The sequence below is a fragment of the Haliaeetus leucocephalus genome, unplaced genomic scaffold (assembly GCF_000737465.1).
Source record: "Haliaeetus leucocephalus isolate CR32 unplaced genomic scaffold, Haliaeetus_leucocephalus-4.0 Scaffold339, whole genome shotgun sequence".
NCBI lineage: Eukaryota > Metazoa > Chordata > Aves > Accipitriformes > Accipitridae > Haliaeetus > Haliaeetus leucocephalus.
The window spans coordinates 17,652,331-17,672,202 of NW_010972775.1; the positions used below are offsets into that span (position 1 = coordinate 17,652,331).

Below are 19,872 nucleotides of genomic sequence, written 5' to 3' on the forward strand. Positions count from 1 at the left end.
GAGAGCATAAATTGACCTGTATGTGTTGCATTTCCTCTATTTGGTAATTATTTCAAGTACACTCAGATTCGCTAAATTTCCACAGCCAGGCAGGCACATTTGCAGCATGGTGTTAATAAACAAAAAATCCTGTGATGCACAGTTTCAGGACTGCACGAGGCAATTGCTCAGAGTTTGGCAGCCATCCTCTCTGGGTACCCGTCCTCCTGGAAGTGCCGAGAAGCCCTCCTTGACACGCAGCAGACATTGCAGCACAGGGCAAGACGGTGACTCAGCAAGGCAGATTGCTGGGTTCGTTTCAGCCGCCTTTGGCTCCCACTGAAGGCAGGATCCAGTTCAAGGTTGCTGTGGTGACTATTTTCAAAGCTCTGCCTGGAATTCATTTTAGCTACCAAGAGACTGTCTGTCACTCCATGGCTACCACCTCCCACAAGAGCTTCATTCTGCTGCTAGACTGAAGCTGTTAGTGAAGTGTTCCCTGCAGACAATAGAGGCCAGTGGTCTGCTGTTTATACCCAATAAAATCTTTTTTGATTTCAGAAGTTCTTCATCTACAAGTATTTTGGCCTTAAGATATTGTTTGGCACAGGTTTTGCTGGACACCGGTAAGGTCAGAGTTTTGTAGCCTAGCGCAGAGCAAGCTGCAAGTTAAATCCCACTTTGGCTGAGTTTGCTTTTCTCTAAATAACTACAGCATGGGGTTTTTTGTAAAAAAAAAAAAACAACCAGAATAATAGTAGAGCAAAAAGGCACGCATGCCTGAGCTTTTTTCCTTTCTTTCTTCTTTCCATCAATCTTGTTTGTTGCTAATACACTGTGGAATTCATATCCGGTACATGGGATAAATCCTGGTAAAACGTTACCGTAATGTGCTGGTAGCAGCAGTGGCATAATGAGATAGCTACTGTAAAAAAACTAATCTTAAAAAGTTAGGCCAGCCCAGGGCTAGGCAGACTAACTCTTTGAATTCCTGAAGATATTCAAGATTTTCATTCCTGACTTAGTTGTCTGTATCCTGTTTTCTTCCTCCTTTTGCATTAATCCCTATTTATTTTTTTCTCCTCCCCTTTTCCTCATCCTTGCCCCCAAGTGTTCCTCAAGTTAATATATTGAGTTTCTCTTGGCATGCCAAAAATCTGCTGATGAATACCACTTGTTTGAAAGTCGCATTCAAGATTCCTTTTTGTGCGAGTGTTTTATACGAAATCCAAGTGAGCAAGTATTTAGAACTTGCTTGTGGCTTCAAGCCTAAGTTTTTAGTTGTGTGCATAAGATATTTGCAGTATGCATCAGAAATACGCTTAGTGGACAACATTGGAGTGTTGCTTACTGGTTTGGATGTATCCAGAAGAAAAATATCTGAAGGATAGATTTAAAAAATAGGGAACACCTTTTTGTAAAGATGAAAGCTATTAATCTTTGAAACAAATGTTCACAGGAAGTTAAATCTCCACCATCCAAGTTTTCAATTCAGTAGCGGATGCTTTGCTAGAGCACAAGCAGAAACTAGCGTTATTTTGTCTTTGTTGCAGAGCAGACAGTTGATAATTTTTTGCCTTCAGTCTCTTCCTCCATAGCTCGTATGATTTTCCCTTGCAAGCCCAGCTCTGACAATTGTCGCTCACTCATCGTGAATCGCCATGTTAATGCTGGAAACGTCCTCTCCTGGCCTGCCCCATATTTCACACACTTTTAAAGTCTTTGGCATTGGAAGTACCTCAGTTTTGTGGTTGCATGACAGTTTCTTTTGCAACTGTCCTTGAATGTCTGGGAGCAGCATAACATTGTAGGGAAAGGAAGGAAGATCACAGAGCTATAGTAACCCTTTGAATGCATTTACATATCCTGTTTATTAACTTGTACGTATTTCAGAAATAGAAAAATCCAGAAGCACCTTTCATTCAGTACAGCAGAGATTTGGTGTCTTCCTTTACAAATTTAAGCTGAAGTATGTAAGCTGGATGCAAAAGACTTAATTTCTGAATTTGCTGGATGTTGGGTTTTGTTTTTTTTTTTCCTTCCCCTGACATGCTTAATCTTTTGTAAGACCCCTTCTGTGTTTTTTGTTCAGGCAATTAATGTAGAAATGAAGGTTTCTTAAATCAGGATATGCAAGGAAGATTTGTAGTAACACACTGATTATATAATTAATTCTCAGTTGTAAACTCATTTTGAGGGAGTTAATTCTTTCCCAGAGGCTGAAGACTAGTTTTGGTCCACCCACAGTGCTGTAATCAGCTAAGAAATAAAGAAGAAAAAGGCTTGAAGGAATGGAAGTTTCATGACCGGTTTTAGGAGAAAAATGCCAGAAACAGGCAGGATGTTTTATTTTTAATTCAAGCCAAAGCTTCTGAGCTGTGATTTTTGAACCATGGGTATCTAAATCCTGTTTTCAAGCAGCATAATATATTGAGTCTAAAAGAAATCAGAAAGGTATGATACCTGAGGAGTATGGAGAAAAATTACCTGTGTGGTGGGACCTTGCACAGATGGGAAAGTGTGTTTAGTGGAAGATGTATTTAAGACTATTTTTTACATCTTCCACAAATATGGCAACATTCAAATATAGCTTTCTGTATGACAGTTGCCCATTTACTAATAAATACGGACCAGTGACTGTCATCTTGATGGACTAATAACTCTCTTACTGCTTCTGACAGTGTTTTGTGAGGTACTGACTTCAGAAAGCATAAACAGCACTCCAAAACCTAAATAATTTGGAAAATCCTGTTTGTTGTCCTTCATTTGTCTGCTTCTTTCTTGCTTAACCAGTGACGTAATCATCCTGTAGATGTGTTTAGACTGCAGGTTTCCAGAACAAAACACTAATAACAAAGAAAAGGCGTTGACAAATTTCCAGGATTTTCAAATGATTCTGCACACATATTGCAGTGCATACTGCAAGAGCAGTTGCTAGCCTATTTTACTCTCTAATAACTGATTTCCTTTACAAGGCTTTCTAATCCCAGTCTGTCTCTGCCTTTTCCTTGGTTGAGCATATTTTGTATTATAAGTTGAAAACACCATTGTCTAGGGGTGATTTTAGCATGCATGCTAGATAACATGCATGCAATTGTCATTATATCCTAGGAACTGGTAGTTTCTGTTTTATTTTCTTAGTCTGGTTGGTGGCTGCAGCAGAAGTTATGTTGTATTGGATAAACTGCATTACAACCACATTTCTAAGCTCAATCGAAGACGTGTAAATGAAGTCAGCATGATGTAGATAGAGCTGACAGATGATTTTCCTTGCAGGTCTGGGTAGCAAGAGTAGGCTTGCCCTGGAATATCACTTTATCTAAAGTGGTTTCTTGACCCCTCTGTCTGAATTTGGATGGAATGAAATTCCCACTGGCTGGTTCTCTATGAACTGCTCCCCAGCTATCTACTTCCAAGTTTGGTGCAAAAAAGCCAACTATGGCTAAGGGACCATTGCACCATTCTAGTGAGTGAATAGTTAAATATAATCTTAATGTGTCATTTACATTCGAGCCTAACAAGGTTATAACTGGAGTTGTGTGAAAATGACTTTTTGGTGCTATTTTCACATAAACTGACTATTTATTTATTTATTTTGTTCTGGGGTTATTTCACACCCCAAGGGTTTCATTTTTGTTGGTTGTTTTATTAATGTAAAAATACTCATTTTCACACCCAAATGTGTGATTATTTAAAATGCTGCTTCTATTCATTGTGCACTCACTTGCAACCTAAAGGCAAATATTCAAATGACTGGAGCTTGATAACTCCATGGTGGTTTTGGCTGGCTTTTTAAACTCAAAAATTACTGTGAAGAGAAATGGGCAGTAAGTAATACAGAGGGTTACAAGGTCTGTACTGTCATGTCTGCATCTCAGCATCCAAGGATGGTTCATATGTTATTCCAGCACACAACGATGTAGTGCAGTGCCCTGTCTTAGATGCATGCAAACCCTCTCACAGCACAGTAATGCCAAAAGGCTGTAGCAATGAGCCTTCACCTCTCTGGCCCAGTGCAACTTTAAGTAGCCTCTGACCCTCTCTCCTGCATGGAAGAATAATGTGGGTTCACAGCACAGAAGCAGAATTGCAGCAGTGTTGATCCAAGTGTCTCTGGCCCTTGCTTACTTCCACCCACCCTCTTCCCTGCCCCGGCGGCTGAGGACCACAGAGAACATGGATGCAATGTGCATTTTACCAGCATTTCCCCTCTCTGGGCACTGGCTGGTTAAAACACAACTTAAAATGTCTTTTTTCTAAATTGGGCTGATTTTGGAGAGTCTAAATGTGATGTAAAATCAGTGTCCAGGGCTCTGCATTTTGTAATAAGTGAATGTTTTGCTGATTTCTTGCTAGAATATCTACAACCACGCCAATTTGCATGCCTGTATGTGTGTTAGATTGCTGGCAAAGAAATGCTGAATGCTGATAATTGTATACTGATTTCCAAGGCTGATTTAAGTCATTTTGATTTTTAATTCATTCTGTGCTTCCTTTTTATTTCTGCACATGTGTAGTAATGTCCTGTAATGTTGTTGCCTAAAATAAGCAGTAAGAAATGAAGTTGTGAGATGGCTGCTGTAAAAGGAAAATGACATTTTTTCCTTTGATTCTTTTTTTTTTTTCCCCCAGTAAAAGAATAGGTCTCTGTATACAAGATGTTCAAAAAAATGTTGCATTCACTATCTTGCTGCTAATTTATATACAGAAAACAGCATGGCTGTTTGGAGCTTACAAAGCTCAGAAAAGTGACATTCAGAAGTTCTGTACAAGAATATTCTTGTTCTTGAGAAGCACTGAGCACCCAGCACTCTCCTGCAGGTCAGCTGGACTCAGGGGTGCTCAGCGTTTCTTCTGGTTTGGCATGCAGCTGGGTTCTTCAGTGAAAGCCTGGTTTGAGATCCTGGAGTCGATTTGTGTTAGAAGATGTAGAAACCTCTGCCCATGTGCTGAGGAAAAGTAAGAAAATATAGGGAACTATATGCCTTCATGTTAATTGTATGTGGTAAACCCAGGGGGTGTGTTCTTTCCTTCCTTCATTGATAATACCTGAGTTTATGGATGCATCAGCAGTAGTGGGAATCTTACTTGCTTCACATGAACATGTTAACAAATACTGAATGTATAAAAAGTTTTGGTTTTCCTTTTTTTCTGTTAGGAATCTGAGAAAAAGGGTTTAATTGATAGAATCCACATGGTCCAAGAGATCATCATAGCTGTTCAAAGCATCCTAGAAGAAATAGCATCATTTGGAGAGAGGATTAAAAAGTAAGTGATAATTTTTTCTTGCTTAGCCATGATTTGCAGTGAAGCAGAGCCAGGAGGAGGATTAAGGTGGAGAGAATTTCTTCTGTGAAATGTGAAAAATGACTGCAAGGTGCAGCAGGAGACCGTAGCCAGTCCTACCACTGTTCCTTCTTCTCATGGAGTCCTTTACTCCACAAATCTTTCCAAAGTATAGAGAAGGGGAGAAGCCATGTGCTCTGCTGATGTAGCTCTCACATTCACCCACTTGCCCAGATTTCTGGTCTTGACTGTCTGTGATGGGGTAGGGAGTCATGATGCCACACAAGGGAAAATACTGCTTGAAGATGTGGGCACAGAAGTATCAGGTATTTCCTTTAATTTCCTTCACAGAAAGTAGGTAGGAGTTGATGGTTGGTGTCGCCTTTCCCATGCCCTCCCTGCCCTGGCCTGGTTACAGGGGTTACCAATCACTTATTTCCCTGCCCAACGCATTGATGTTCTTCTCTCTTTACCATTTTGAGCTGTCTGCTTCCTGCTGGTGCTATGAGGAAGCCCGGAGGGGGGGTTCCGGGTCTGTTTGCAAAGGGGAGGCAGATAGGGTATTCCTGACCTTACAAAAGAGAGAGGTGAAGAGCCTAAAAAAAAATTCCCCACACAAACACAACAAACTTTTATAACCCAATCTGTATTGGAGCTTAATTGACCCACATTGTTTTCTGTTTTGAACACAAAGTGATGGTTTGTGATCAAACCACTCTACTGAGGAGCTGGGTTCAAGCTAAAAATACAGCAAACGCATGTGCTGTGGTTCCACGCCGGACACCCCAGCTGGGGTGGAAGTGGCCCAAAGATGTATTCCAGTCTATGAACAGGGCACTGTTCTGCCCAGCTGCATGGCAGGAAGACTCAGAGCGCTCAAACACTATTAATTCTTGTATTCATTTTGGTAACAATGGTCTTAAAGAACACTTTGAGTATTAATGTGGATGCCCGATGTAATTTCAGAAGAATTCCATTGTAACTCAACAGTGATGTACCATTAAAAAATTGCCACCAAAGTTTTTCTGTAAGTGACAGACTGAATTGTGCTACAGTTTCCGTCTGTCACTCTAGTTATACAATCATAGGGAGTTTTAATAGTTTAATTGAATTGAGCTGTTTTGCTATTTTTTTTACTTAAGCTACGTTGATTGATAATGATGGGTCCTCTCCCACCTATCCTTACTTAATATTTAATACATTTATTGAAGCTTAAAAGTAATTCTTTTAGCATCCTATTAATTTTATCTGTCAAGGGAAGTTCATCTTATTTTATAGCCTGATAAGTGGTCCGCATTGATTCTCTTCTTCCTACTCCCCGTCATCACGATGTGAAGGTAGCAGGCAGATTGTATGAAACGGAGATGCCCAGATCCATAAATCCACCTATGAACTAATTGGCGTTCCTGTAGGCCATGTATCTCAATGTTTGGTGCATGCTGTAGAGATGCATCTTACAAGGGCACAGGCGGACAAAGTAGCTTCAAAGGTGTGTTAGCAATAGCTGCTCACCTTAAGTCCATCGTGGGCTTACAGATGAGTGGTCTGAGTGAAAGAAAGTCCTGTTTTGTGCTACAGTGCTGCAAAAGTCTGAATGACTGTGGTCACTGAGCCTCTTGAGAGTGCTCCTCTTGCAAGGTTGGTAGTGGGCAGCAGCTTGGACTGCTGCTAGCATACTATAGCTTACCCAAGACAGCCTCCTATATACAATGTAGTAAGGAATTGTTGAAAATGTAATGAAATAAAAGCAGATATATTAATAATGAGAGAATTATATAGAATCTTAATCCCTAATAGTATACAAAGAAATGACTTTAACTGCTCTTTTAAGGTTTAGCATCAGTTGTAATTAATCCATTCCAAGTTGTTGGTGGGGTTGAGTCTGGCTACCTGCCACATTTGAGTTGCGCACTGACACACATCCCATGTCATCCCCACTGTGGCCCAGTGGAGCCAGCTCAGATGGCTTGCACCTGCGGCATGGCCTCATCTCCAGATCAGATAATCTGCCCATGAATAACGGAGAGCTGACCGGTGAGCAGAGATGTGTAACAAGTGTGACACCTATAAGAAGAAACAAAACCAACTTGCTACATGCCTAACAACTTCAGTGAGTTCCCCAGAGACCATCTTCTCTTTTCTTTATCGTGATACCTGCCTCTCAGATATCTCCCTTAATCCGTTATAGCATTCTGATGCAGGAATCTGCTTATCCACCTTCCAAAGGGTCTGCAATTTACAGTGCATTTGAATGCAGCGAGCACTGCAAAGAGGTCATGAAATTATTATTGGGTAGCAGAGTACAAGCTGTGTCCAAGAACAGAAACAATGAGAAAGATTATTGTTTTTCTTTCCAGCACATTCAACTGGACGGTGCCTTTCCTCTCTGTCTTGGCCTGCCTGGTCCTGGCAGCAGCAACAGTCATTTTGTATTTTATACCACTGCGGTACATTGTTTTAATCTGGGGTAAGTACTCCACTGTGTCTCATTTGCATACTATAAATACAATATATATCTACAGAATAAAATCAAATAAGCTTTAAACTACCTGTTACACAGACAATCAAGTACTGTTCCTTAGAGGTGAATAAATATGCTATGAACTTTTTAAAATTACCGTTTCCCCTCCACCCCCTGCCAGGTGATCCAGTGATCTGCTTTTCTTTGGGTTCTTTATAAGTTTCCAACAGCACCATAAGAAAAGCGTTAGCCTAGATAAGCTACTTTCAATATTATCATTCTGCAGGAGAGTAATTAACTTCCTGATTCTGGACCCCCCCTGGTTGGGAAGTCATAAGGAGTGGGCAAGAGGTGTTTGAAGAGCTGGACCACGGGGGCCTGGACCCCAGGAGCCTTTTGGGCCTTAACTCCCCTGCAATCAGGAGGAGCAGTGTGCCCAGTACCTCATGGTCTAACAGGAGGCACTGAGCATCTCTGTGTCCCGGGTCAGAAAGTATTCATATCAAGGTGCATCATGAAGTAAAAGAGGAGCTTTTAAAAATGAAGTTTCCTGGTGGTGTTATGAAGAAGAGTAAGATGGTCTTTCACAAAAGGAGATGGCATTCTAGCTGCTGAAGACTTAATCTCAAAATGGCCTTCTATCTTATTTAGGGTGATAGCTTTTATCTCGGCCTTGAGGTACAATGGCTGAGAACACAGTGCAGGTAATCCTCACAAAACCACTGAGGCTCAGCCCCGGTGTGGCTCTGGTCTGTAGGGACCCCCCATGACCCTTCCAGGGCTGAGCCATCTGCTGCTGTCTTGGCTCTCCTGCATGCAGAAAATGGAGGGAATGAGAAGGTGGCAGTACAAAAAGCCACTCTTGGGCAAAAAAAAATAAATGAAATAAAGGATTAAATCAAACAAAAGAAAGGGCAAAAGGGAAGGAGAGAAATTGCTAGGAGTAAAAAGTTCAGTAACAAAATATTGCTGTTCTTATATGGAAGACATGGTGAGTACATGAAAACTATACATCCGTTCAACATCATCTAGACTGACAGGGCCTTCAAATATGATACATGTTAAACAACTACCCTGTGGCAAGGCCTCAAAAGACCTTATGGTATTTTCTGTTTTTTAAAAATCAGGTACACAGAAAACTGTGTTGGCATTTTGCTACAAGTATGTGGCTTAAAAGCTGAATCTCAGATGTGAAGCAGGTACATTTCAGAGAGAGGAGAAGGCTGGAGCAGCCATCACATTTGAAATCGCTTTCAGGGAAACTACTGTGAGATTTTGGACAGGGGCATGATGAAATCGAGTGCTGTATTATGATCCTTAGAGGCAACCAACATTTGAATTTTTTTGCTGTTCTTTAAAATGGGTTAGCTGATTTTCTTCACCTAATGAGCCTTTGCTCTTCTACTACCCCTTTACATAGCCACACTACTAGTTGCTGTTTCTCAGTGGGAAAGTGGTGGCAACAGGGTGTTAAGTGGCTGCAATGGCACAAGGGGAGGGCTGGGAAGGGTGCTCAGGTCTCTCGCTTTCTCATCCCGGTCCATGCAATAGAGATGGTGCTGGCTGAGGGCTGCTCATCACTCACTTTCCTCAAAGGGAGGAGAAGAGAAGACCTCATGAACTCCACAATAATATGAACATTGCGTTCCCATGGATCTTCTGTCCAGACTAGGGACCACCTCTGACAGCTGAAGTACAACTAAGTCCACGGAGACGGGGAGTGCTGTTGCTGCAGTTAACAAGCCAAATTATTCATCCTAAGATCAAAACAAAGTAAACCTTGTGATAAGTTTTTACCGTTTCCCACAGCATCATAATACGGCCAACTTGTCAAATCTGGTTCTGCAAAGAAGGATAAGCTATGAGACATGATGGGGAAAGGAAGCTTTCATTTTCAGGAGAAATAGAAGGAAAAAAGCCTTTATCCTGCCCAATTATTTTCTGAGCCTTCCAGTTCCCTGGGCAAGATGAGAGGGAATGTCTTTGGTCATGTAGGATAGCAGATTTAACAGCAGTCTCGGCTGCAAATTTGTGTATTCTCCCCACAATATCCCCCAAAATGAATGCATGCTGCAATCTCTTTTTGCCATGTTGTTGACAACAGATGATCCCTGAAGTAGAGAAATACTTTTATAAATAATGCCCTCTACTTCCTCCAGGAGGCACTTGTGAATGATTCCACATGACAGGGAACGTGCGCGTGGCTTTAAGTCCCAGGCACTGTTTTCACACTAATTTTTACTTGTGAATTCCTCTTTCCTTTTTCACCTTGCCTGAACAATTTAGGGAGGGAATAGAAAAGGGTTGTATTATTTTGTTTGCATTTCTTTTTTTTTTCCTAGGCATAAATAAATTTACGAAGAAGCTTAGAAATCCCTACGCCATTGACAATAATGAGATACTAGATTTCCTCTCCAGGGTACCATCTGATGTTCAAAAGGTAGGTAATGAATGACCACTGCCAACTGAGGCAACAAGCGGCACTGAGAGCACCCGGGTGCTCTGCTTGGGGAATATGATGCCAGTGCACTTTTGAATAATGGAGATAAGGAATCAGGGAAAATCCACAAAGCGGGGGGAGGTGTTAGAAGAGAGGGGAGCCAAAATCCTTTGTCAGAGGGATAAAATGATTGCAGAAAAATTATCCTGAAAAGACCTACTTAAAAATGATCTGGAAAATCGCCCAGCGTGGTTACTGAACTGTGGTTTCTGTCACCTTTCTGCTCCGGTATTTGTACCGAGGGAGGGGAAAATAGTCTCTTTGATAGAGGTAACCATCCAAAAGGATTTGCTGTATTCTCTCTTTTCTCAAGATGAAGGGGGAAGGGAGGCATTATTTCTGTGACTTTGTGCTTGCTGTGGTTTTTTTTCACATCAGCTGTCCCTCAAAATTCTTCCTCTCCACCCACCTTGAGCTCCGGGCCTCCCTTGGACAATGATCTGCTCATGTTTTTCTTTAAAGAAAGCCTTGAGATGTGTATAAAATACTCTGCGGTTGATCAGATCAATCTTCTACCATTATGGAATTATAACTTTTAATCTAACCAGAATCTATTCTCCCTCAATTTCAGTCAAGTCTCGTCTCTTCTCCTATTTCTGTTAAACACCACCACTGTCTTCAGTAATCTTGCCTATCTTCCTGGAAATTATTTGAACAATAAGTCCTTTAGAATGTCAAGATCTGTTTATTTCTCTTGGAGGAAGGAATATAGTCTTGCTGGGTAAAGAAGCCACACAATATAAAGGATTCTTTCTTTTGTTTTAATCAACTGGAATCTGCGTCTTCATGTCCTGATCCTGATGCCCTGGATCCCACTGACATTGTACCTTCCTCTGTGAATCATGGTCCTTTCACAGTGAGGTGCTGCTCACTGTGAATAAGAGGATCACAATCTCTCCTATAGTGATTTTACTCTGTTGGAGACAGAAAAATAATTGCCCACATGCAGTGTTGAGGCATCTGGTAGAAAGAAGGTTGAAAAAGGCTTCTGGTGACATTTATCTGAAGAGGCCACCAGATTGGTTGGTGGCAGCACTAATAACTTGAGAGAAATCTCGCCATAGACTGGTGGGAGGAAAAAAGCTAAACAGAAATGATCATAGAGACATTAAGCTTTAGTGTATTTTTATTTTTTGTCATTGCTTTTGTAGAGCACACTGGATTTGCAGTGATGGTTTGCATATGCCCTTTTAGTGTTTATGTTAAAAGATAAGCTGCTTTTCTTTTTATGCTTTATTTAACATTTACATTTATAACATTTCCTTGAGTGGCTTCTATCATTTTGGGATCCTTTGAGCTCTCCAAGGAAAATGATAACCATTTTCTATGGGAGGAATGATAAAAATTCCTAGGATGGGAGAAACCTTCTCAGGGTTTTCCACTAGTGCTAAAAATAGGGAGCTATGTGACAGCCACACGCTCTAGTGAAAAGTCATCCATGGCAGCTCCAAAGCCCCTCTGTCTGCTTCATTTTACATGCTACCAATGCATCATCATTTCACTATGTTACTGCAATGAGTTAGAAATTACCTCTGTCTGTATATTAGCCATTTACAACCCACACGTGTTGGACAAAAGACAGTGGAGGAGTGAAGAAGATGGCACGTTCAGCAGAAGTTTCCCCATGATTTCAGTGGGAATACTTTTCTGTAGCACAACAGACAATTTGGAGATTACACCATCCTTGTCAGTTTATCACACATGTTTTAACCATTATATTGTATATGAAATTGCTTTGAAAGGTGGAGGCAGCTTTGTCCAGGTTCTATTTGGGAAAATATTTTCCTTTTTTGAAATGATTAAATATGTCAGCCTCCCAAGGTCTGTGTATGGTTTTGACAACTGTCATCTTACTGCGTATTGGGATCCACTTGAATTGAAACTCCTGAGAGAAGTTTATTAAACTTATAGGTTAATGCCAGAAAGATAAGAAAAACAACTCCCAAACCAAAACAGACCCAAAAGATCTAGCCTACACTGTTGAAATCAGGTAGAACCCCATGTATCTCATTAGAAAAAATCTGCTTTTAATATTTTCGTTTCAAGAAATGATGCATGACTTCTCAAATCCTTCCTGCAATTAATCCCCCATGTTCCTGTGTTTAGAAAATGATTCATTACTTTTGAACCTTCCTTAGTTTCCCTTGGTTTGTCCTCAGGGAGCCGTTAACACACACTGTAGTGAGCTAGAGTTACCTAACTGCAAACGTCATGTCTATTTGTTTTTACAGGTGCAGCGTGCTGAATTGAAACCATACAGCAGCTCTAGTCCCATTAGGAAGAAGCGGAGTGCACTTTAGGATGCAGCGTGATTTCGGAATGCAGCATCTCCCTCCATACCCGCTATAAGAGCACATGTACTTCCCTCCTCCCCTTCTTCTTGCTTCGGAACAACACTATAATCACTGCCACAGACTTTTTTCTTTTTTTTTTTTAAGACCTGGTTTTTGATAAACACCTATCTCGGGTTGTCTTTTTGGCATGGAATCGTAGCCCAAAAAAGAGCAAGGTGGAACGTATGAACTAGTGTGTGGGGTGGGAAGAGAATGGGAGAGGATGATGCAACTGCATCTATTTTTTTCTTCTTTTTTTTTTTTTCCCCCCCCTTCGATTGTAGAGGCAAGGCTGGATGTGGCAGCACTCCCTGTTTTATGTAGGAAGAGATAATTCCGCTTAGTGTAGCAGATCAGCTGAGCTGATGTGAGGAGGTGCTCTGAACCAGTTTTTAACATATCCAACAGATTTACATTAAGATATGAAAGCTATTCTTTTCTGAGTTAAATCACTGTGCCTAGAAAGGTTTAAGCTCTGAATTAACGAGTCTTTGATACCCATCTTCTGTTCAAGCAGTGTACGTTTTAAAAAGTTTTTTATCATAATTAGCAGAAAGAGCTGGGAGCTCCAACAGTATCTCAATATTTCATCCAGCACTTGTGGGTTTTTCTTTTTCCTTTTTTTTTTTTTTCCTTCTTTTTTTAAAGCCCACCCTGTGGTTAACTCTTTGGATACTGGAATCATTGGAGATCCATTGCTGGCAATGGATGCATGAGAACCTTCTGCTGTGAAAGGATTAAGAGACCGTAGAAAAGTCTAACTCACTGACCTGAAAAGACTCTGTTGACTTGCCTTTTATAATTCCATCTCATCAGATATTTTCAGCGTAGCTGTTTTTTTCCTGTCTAAATCCAGAGGGGTCAACACTACAGATCTAAGAGAAAAAACACTTTATAGCCTTAAAGAAACAAGTGCTTGTGCAGAGAGAGAGCACAGTGCCCAAAGATGTGGTTGTGCAATAGTGTGCAGACTTTGGTCCACCCCTGATGTCTTGTTGGAGTCTTTCCTAGTGGCTCACAAGGAGAGGATCAGAAAGTGAAGTCATATGGAAACTGAGCAATGAAGAGACAGAAGAATGGACCCCATTTTCTATTCTGAGGAGAATGTGATTTCTTGCTTGCTTACCAATCTTTTAGCTATTGTGCTTTTGCTTTATATAATTCAGATAACCAGCATTATTCATGTTGTTTGGGGAAACTGAAACACAGAATCATATGTAAATCCTACTTAATTTTGAGAAGAGTGTAGCCCTCGGTCCTTTAGGTGCTGTAGGATGTTGTGGGGAGTGACTTGCCACCACAAGACATCATTGGTAGCACAAGAGCTGGAGTCGCTTCTTGTGATTCCCAGGCAGGGGCTACCACATCCCCTGGGGTAGTTCACAGTACAGAGAAATAGAGAATCCCAAGAGATGGGTTTCTTTTTAACAAAAGATGACTTTGGAAGTCATCCAATTAAAGGTAAACTGGGTAAAACCTTGCTTATGGATCAGCAATCCAAATGGAGTCACGCCATGTGGTTCAGTAATGCAAACTTGTGGGCCAGTTGCATGAATTTGAAGGAGGAAAACTAACACCAGAGTATATTCCACTGGATTATTAGCTAGATTCAGTGATTTTTCAAGAAGTTTATTTTTCAAAGTAACAAGCCCCACTGTGCCTTTGAATAAGGAGAGGCACATTTTCATAGACTTGATTGGATAAAGAATGTATTTTGCTCATGCAAAGCTGTGTGTAGCTGCAAATGGAAAGATAGAAAAAAGATTATCCTGGTTTAAAAAGCCATAAAAATGCCTCTTTGTGTGCATGTGTGCTTGTGTGCCCATGCGTATACAGAGTTGGGTATAAAGAAAAGTACATGTATAATGTATTTATAGGCGAGTGTGTGTGGGAAAATGGGTGAATATACAGATTTAAAAACCTTGAAAATGTTTATGAAAAATGCCAAAGATTCTAAAGCTTATCATCTTGCGTCTGTTCTTCTTCATTTTGTATCTTTCCCGGCATGTCTCTCTGGCTGAGCCAGATCTCTGCATGATTTGATTTACTTCAGGTTAATGAAGCTGGTTGGAAAGAGCCTTGTAGAAATTACAAAATCTCCAGTAAATCTCCTTCTTGTACATACAATAGATGTCCACGGACCCCTTTTGTTAAACCAGTTTCTCAATCTTCTGTGTAAACAATGCCTCATTGTCTCGCTTTAAACTATCATCTGGTTTATCATACTGTAGTCTTGTCATTTTGCAAGGACCAAAGTCAGGCATATTTAAGCAGGCATGTGAGATCTGATCATTGATTTGAGTGAAAACATTCAACTCCAAGAAAAATTGTTTGTTTATTCAGAAGTTGGGACTGATACTTTAATAGCTTTTTTTTTTTCCCCCTATAGATTTTTCCATGTGGAACTGATTTCTGTTAAGGTGTTCAGGAGACAGGGTGATGTCTTTTTTTTTTTTTTTTTTTTTTGGTGTAGATATGTTGTGTTACAGAATAATTTGCATTAGATTGTTATGCTGGAAACATACCAAATGAAGGGGTTTGGATGGTCCAGTACCTATATATGTTGTAATGAGCTGCTTGTTTTGATAAATGCTGTTGGAAATGCAATAAACATTTGAGGTTAAGCTGATGCTTTCTAATTTATCTGGATTAGGAGATATGTTTCCCACTCTTTGCAAAATGTTTACTGTGCAATAATATTTAGTATCTGACTAGGTAAGCAAGTACATCACTTGATGGTGCAGTGTAACAACCCATGCCGGAGGTTGCTTGAAATGGAGACTGTGCTGCAGGAGATGAGGTGAAGCTTTACCCCATCTGCTTACAACTATTTAGTGGGATTTGCTAGGCCTTACCTAAAGGAAAGGAGGGTTATGTGCATTTACGGCATACTCCAGTAATCAAAATCTTTATTCAGATTTTTCATTTGATTCTTAAAGCAAGATATTAGTTGATACATATCTCTGTGTGTCCATTCGCCCATGCAAATTATCAGTTTTTACATTGTTGATCTGTTCAATGTATAGCATGGAAATTATAAACTTAAATTTTTAATTTAAGGTAGTCATTTCAGTGCAACAATATGTACATTTGCAGTCTAAAGTTTCTAAGACCAGAAGGCCTTCAGAAATTTAAATCTAACTATGGGTCTTTTGGCTTACAAAATCATGGCGATATTGGAATATGACTAAACATGTCCACTAACTGTACAGTGTGAAAATAACTGGATTTGACATATATGTGCAAATGCAGTATGTACTCATGTTTGCCCAAACATGAGCTGCTGCTAAAGGTTGGTTTCTTGAATAATCATGAATAGGACTGAGGATTCAGCTCCCCTATGGATCACTGTCAGTAAAACTCAGTCACTGAACGCACCTTATGGAAAGCAAGCAAGCAAGCAAACAACCGAATAAAGCAAAGTTGGTGGAAATGTCACGCACTTTGTCTTTTTTTCTGCTTGCAAAGCTCTGATTTTAACCTTCAGCTGCAGCCCTTCCTCCCTCGGCTTCCCCCTCAGCCCTCTCCCCAGCCACCCACGGAGCAGTGGAGAGCTCAGGCTCTGCCCTGCTGACCTGGGGCTCCCACCACGGAGCACTGCCCACTGGACCAGCCACCCTGCACCCCTTTGCGTGGGAAAGGGAAAGGGCTTGTGCCCTAGAAATTAGACGGGCTGCTGCTAATTCACTGTCTGGGGTAAGAGTACTAGCAACTCCCTGAATTGGGCTGTCCCACTAGAAAACAGAGACTTGCCGTTTAATTTCCTGTACTCTACATGGGGCTACATTTTATTTTATTTTTTTAATTTGGAGGGCCTGATCCTGCAGGCATTACCACAAGTAGAACTGGAGTTATTTTCCCATCAGACGTGTAGGTTCACACCAGGAAGGAATTTGTCTGCTCTGATGTGTTAAGAAGAAATCGACAAAATACATTCTAATCAAACCTTAACCTTTAGATTCTCCATCCTTTAAACTAAGCCGATAGACTGTTTGGGAAACGTTAGCTTTGACTTTAGAGACTGGCATGTGTTAGAAGTGAATCCTGTTCTGACTTAATATTGTACGTGTATTTTATCTGTAAAGCTACATGTGTCAGGGCCCTGGTGCATCTACCCCCTCAAATCACACAGAGACATGATAAGAATATCTGCTCTTTAGCATCTTTAAAGTTAGCGACTCGGAAGGAAGCTGAGATACTACAAATGATTGTTAATCTGCTGTATTGCAGATGGAGTGTTTTAATCGTTCTCAAATTGGGGTAAGTTAAGCCAGGTGAAATTCCATCATTTTGGGACAAAGTATCTGCTTGACAGTTTATCAGAGGGGAAGACCCTCAGCAGCAACTCTAATTATATTGTTCAAGGAATATGTGAGCAAAAGTTATTTTTATGATTAATGTAAATACAAGCATTTAGAAATAATGTTCAAGTGAAAAAACAGCCTCTTGAGATTACAGCATTTTCAATCTACTTTTCTGTGTGATGCTTTGACTTAAAACAGTGCAGCATTTCAAAAGAATTTAGAAGGTCATTTTGTTTTGAATAAAAGACCTGCTTTTCTGACATGAATCATGAAACTGAGCATGGGGAAGCAGGAGGTGGCATTCAGGTCTCGGTGTTTGCAACAGCAGCAGCACCTGGGCGGGCATGAGTTCAAGTTCTCAGTGTGGCTTTAACCTGAGGGCTGGTGATTCTTGTTAAATTTTACGTGAAGGAACATTGCCAATCGGTTCCTGCGTGTTGGATTGAACACCTGCAATTTCCCTCTTGGCTGAACAAGATGATATGCCTCTTACAGGGAAAGAAAGTAAGAGCTGGAAGACATGCTGGTGTAAACTTCATTTGCGCTGATGTCCTAGTGCAACCAGCCATCTAACCTCTTGAGGACTTCCTTGCAGAAGGAAGGTAGGACAGGCTCATAGATGGGGCACATACATCTGGTTCTGGGTCTTCCAGGGCCAGCCATGGTCCGATTTAGATGGGCAACATATTGTGCTTCATGCCAGTGATCATTGGCTGCTAGAATGGCTCCATGTGCTCATCTAGCACATTTAGAGTGGCCTTCAGTCCATGAAGGAAGGATAAGGCACTGGGCTTTGGTGATTTGAGGGGTAGATGGATGGGTATAAGTAGGGACCCTGTGCTAGGGACTGCTTCCCCAGGGAACCTAGGGACTGCTTAGCTAGGGATTCCTTTTCTACACCTGATTTGTTGTAATCAAATTTCTAGCAGAAGAATGAAAAATCTTTCTGCCCTTGATCTCTGCATTTGTGGTAAGTTACTTTTACGATGGGAAGACTATTAAATGTCATCTATCAACTGGAGATGATAAAACCTAAAGACTTGGGCCTTACACTTCCAAATGCATGGTCAGCCTGGATTCTCCTTCAGTCCCAAAGGGATGTGGGGATAAAATGGTGTTGGATCCAAAATCCTTCAGGGAAGTGAAAAGTCTGCTCACCAGTATTGTTACAGTGACTTCAAACATGCTGGCAGATACTTCAGTTGCACGCTCAATAGGGGTAAGTGATTAAAAAGGGGTTTGTCTTGGTGAGACTACCCTTTATTCCTACTGTGGGTACTTTTTTTTTTTTTTTTAAGGAAATCACCTGAAAGAGAAGCAAACCAAAATGCATTACTTTTATTTCTTGAGCAAACGTTGCTACTTCTATTCTAGCTACTGTATGTGAAAGATGGCATTTGACTGATCTTTGATCTCTCACTATCATGTAGGGCAACTGCTTCTAAGGGCCTGAGTCTGTGCATAGCAAAACCACATATTATTCACTTGCTCAGTACTGCTGCCTCCCAAAGTAGAAAAAATATCTTGTCTTCCTTTTCAAGTGGAGATGCACAGTGGAAAGAGCATATGTTCCTACAGACAAAAAAAGACTGTTCGTTTCATTGACTTGTGTGCTAAATTTTGCTTTGATCATGGCTGTCTGATTTCTCCCTCCACCTTCTGTCTGCGTGTGGTCAGCTCACTCCACAGAGTGAGTATCTGGAACCACACAGCACCTGCAACCTTAGAAGAAGGGGTGGGGAGGGGGTGAAGTCTCCCTCCATCTCTGGCAATAGACGACTTTACTGAAAGTCAATGCCATTCCCTTGCATTTATCACTGCCACTCTTGCTCTGCATATTTTTGGTATTCGCCATGCATTGTTAGCAGTGATTGTCATGTAATTAAATCACTGCTCATCACAAGAGCCTATTTTTATGCTGAGATAAGCATCAGAAGTCTGCTGCAGCGTCCCCTGGATCAATAAAGATGTTCCCTGTAGGATTACAAATAGTCTGGGGTTGTACAGGGCACTAGAATTAATTAGGAATGATTTCTCTTTTTCTTTCTTCTTTCAATACATTTTTAATTGTTTATCCATTTTCGATGGGCTTGTTTTTAACTCTACTGTGATGGCCCAGATGCTTCTGTTCAGACCTTTTGAGTATGATATGATATCAATTTGGGCAATATCATTTGCTGTAAGCAGTCACTATTACCATCATCTTTCCATAGCCATGTGTGACTATTGCTTCAAAATATGTTTCTGAGTGAGATATTTGCATCTCAGGCTTTGCACTTGAGATTACGGTTAAATGGGTTTATTAAGTGCTTGAACTTGGAGATCCAAATGCAATGCGTAACCTTCAGGTGCTATCCTGAAGATTTTGGCATTTTGATTGGAAGACCAGAGGGCAAATGGAGAAACTTGAGCCATTTACTGAGGAAGCATTTGCCCAAGGTTGCAGAGCAAGTCTGTGGCAGCAAAAGGACTAGCACCCTGGATTATTTTGGTTTAGACTTTCCTAGTCTTAGCTGTCTGCTTTCCTTTGCCTTTACATTTTCTTCTGCTAATGTGCTAAACTGGTTTTATCATCTTCCATGGGGCATTGATCCAGCATCAGGATCTGCTGCTTCTCCCTGCCTGCTGACCTGTCCTCCCCATAGGGAAAGCCAGGATTAGCAGCAGCCTTGTGTCAGCATCCTGCCAAGAGAAGTGTGTGCAGACCCCAGGAAAGCCCTTCGAGTCCCATTGTTTGCTGTAAAGCTAAAAGCAGGTAAAAGTTGTAATGGGTCATGAAGGATAGGTTTCTTCAAAAGAGTTCTTTAAAAAAAGGCTGATCAGAACAAAGTCAATTAAGGTGTCTGTTTGGGAGCAGGGTAAACTGGAAGCACAGTGTTGAAATTATATAGGATTGACTGGGTATATGAATAGAAGCTGTGGCCTATGTAGGACACTGTATGGCGAGACAGAAGTTTCTGGAGTTTCTAAAACCAGAGTGGTGATCCATGAATGGATGAGGCATAGGGA

At 40.9% G+C, this 19,872-nt stretch overlaps 1 protein-coding gene across 2 annotated transcripts in view; it reads left to right on the top strand.

The window, feature by feature from the left end:
* The window catches only part of MCTP2 (multiple C2 domains, transmembrane 2), a 102,747-nt gene extending 90,211 nt beyond the window's left edge, over positions 1 to 12,536 (top strand). For both annotated transcript variants that reach the window (XM_010572015.1, XM_010572016.1), the window contains 4 exons: positions 5,138 to 5,247; positions 7,623 to 7,732; positions 10,069 to 10,166; positions 12,458 to 12,536. In XM_010572015.1, the coding sequence (XP_010570317.1) occupies positions 5,138 to 5,247; positions 7,623 to 7,732; positions 10,069 to 10,166; positions 12,458 to 12,526 (387 nt within the window). In that variant the 3' untranslated portion in view covers positions 12,527 to 12,536. The remainder of the gene's footprint in view (positions 1 to 5,137; positions 5,248 to 7,622; positions 7,733 to 10,068; positions 10,167 to 12,457) is intronic.
* Positions 12,537 to 19,872: the final 7,336 nt, after the last annotated feature.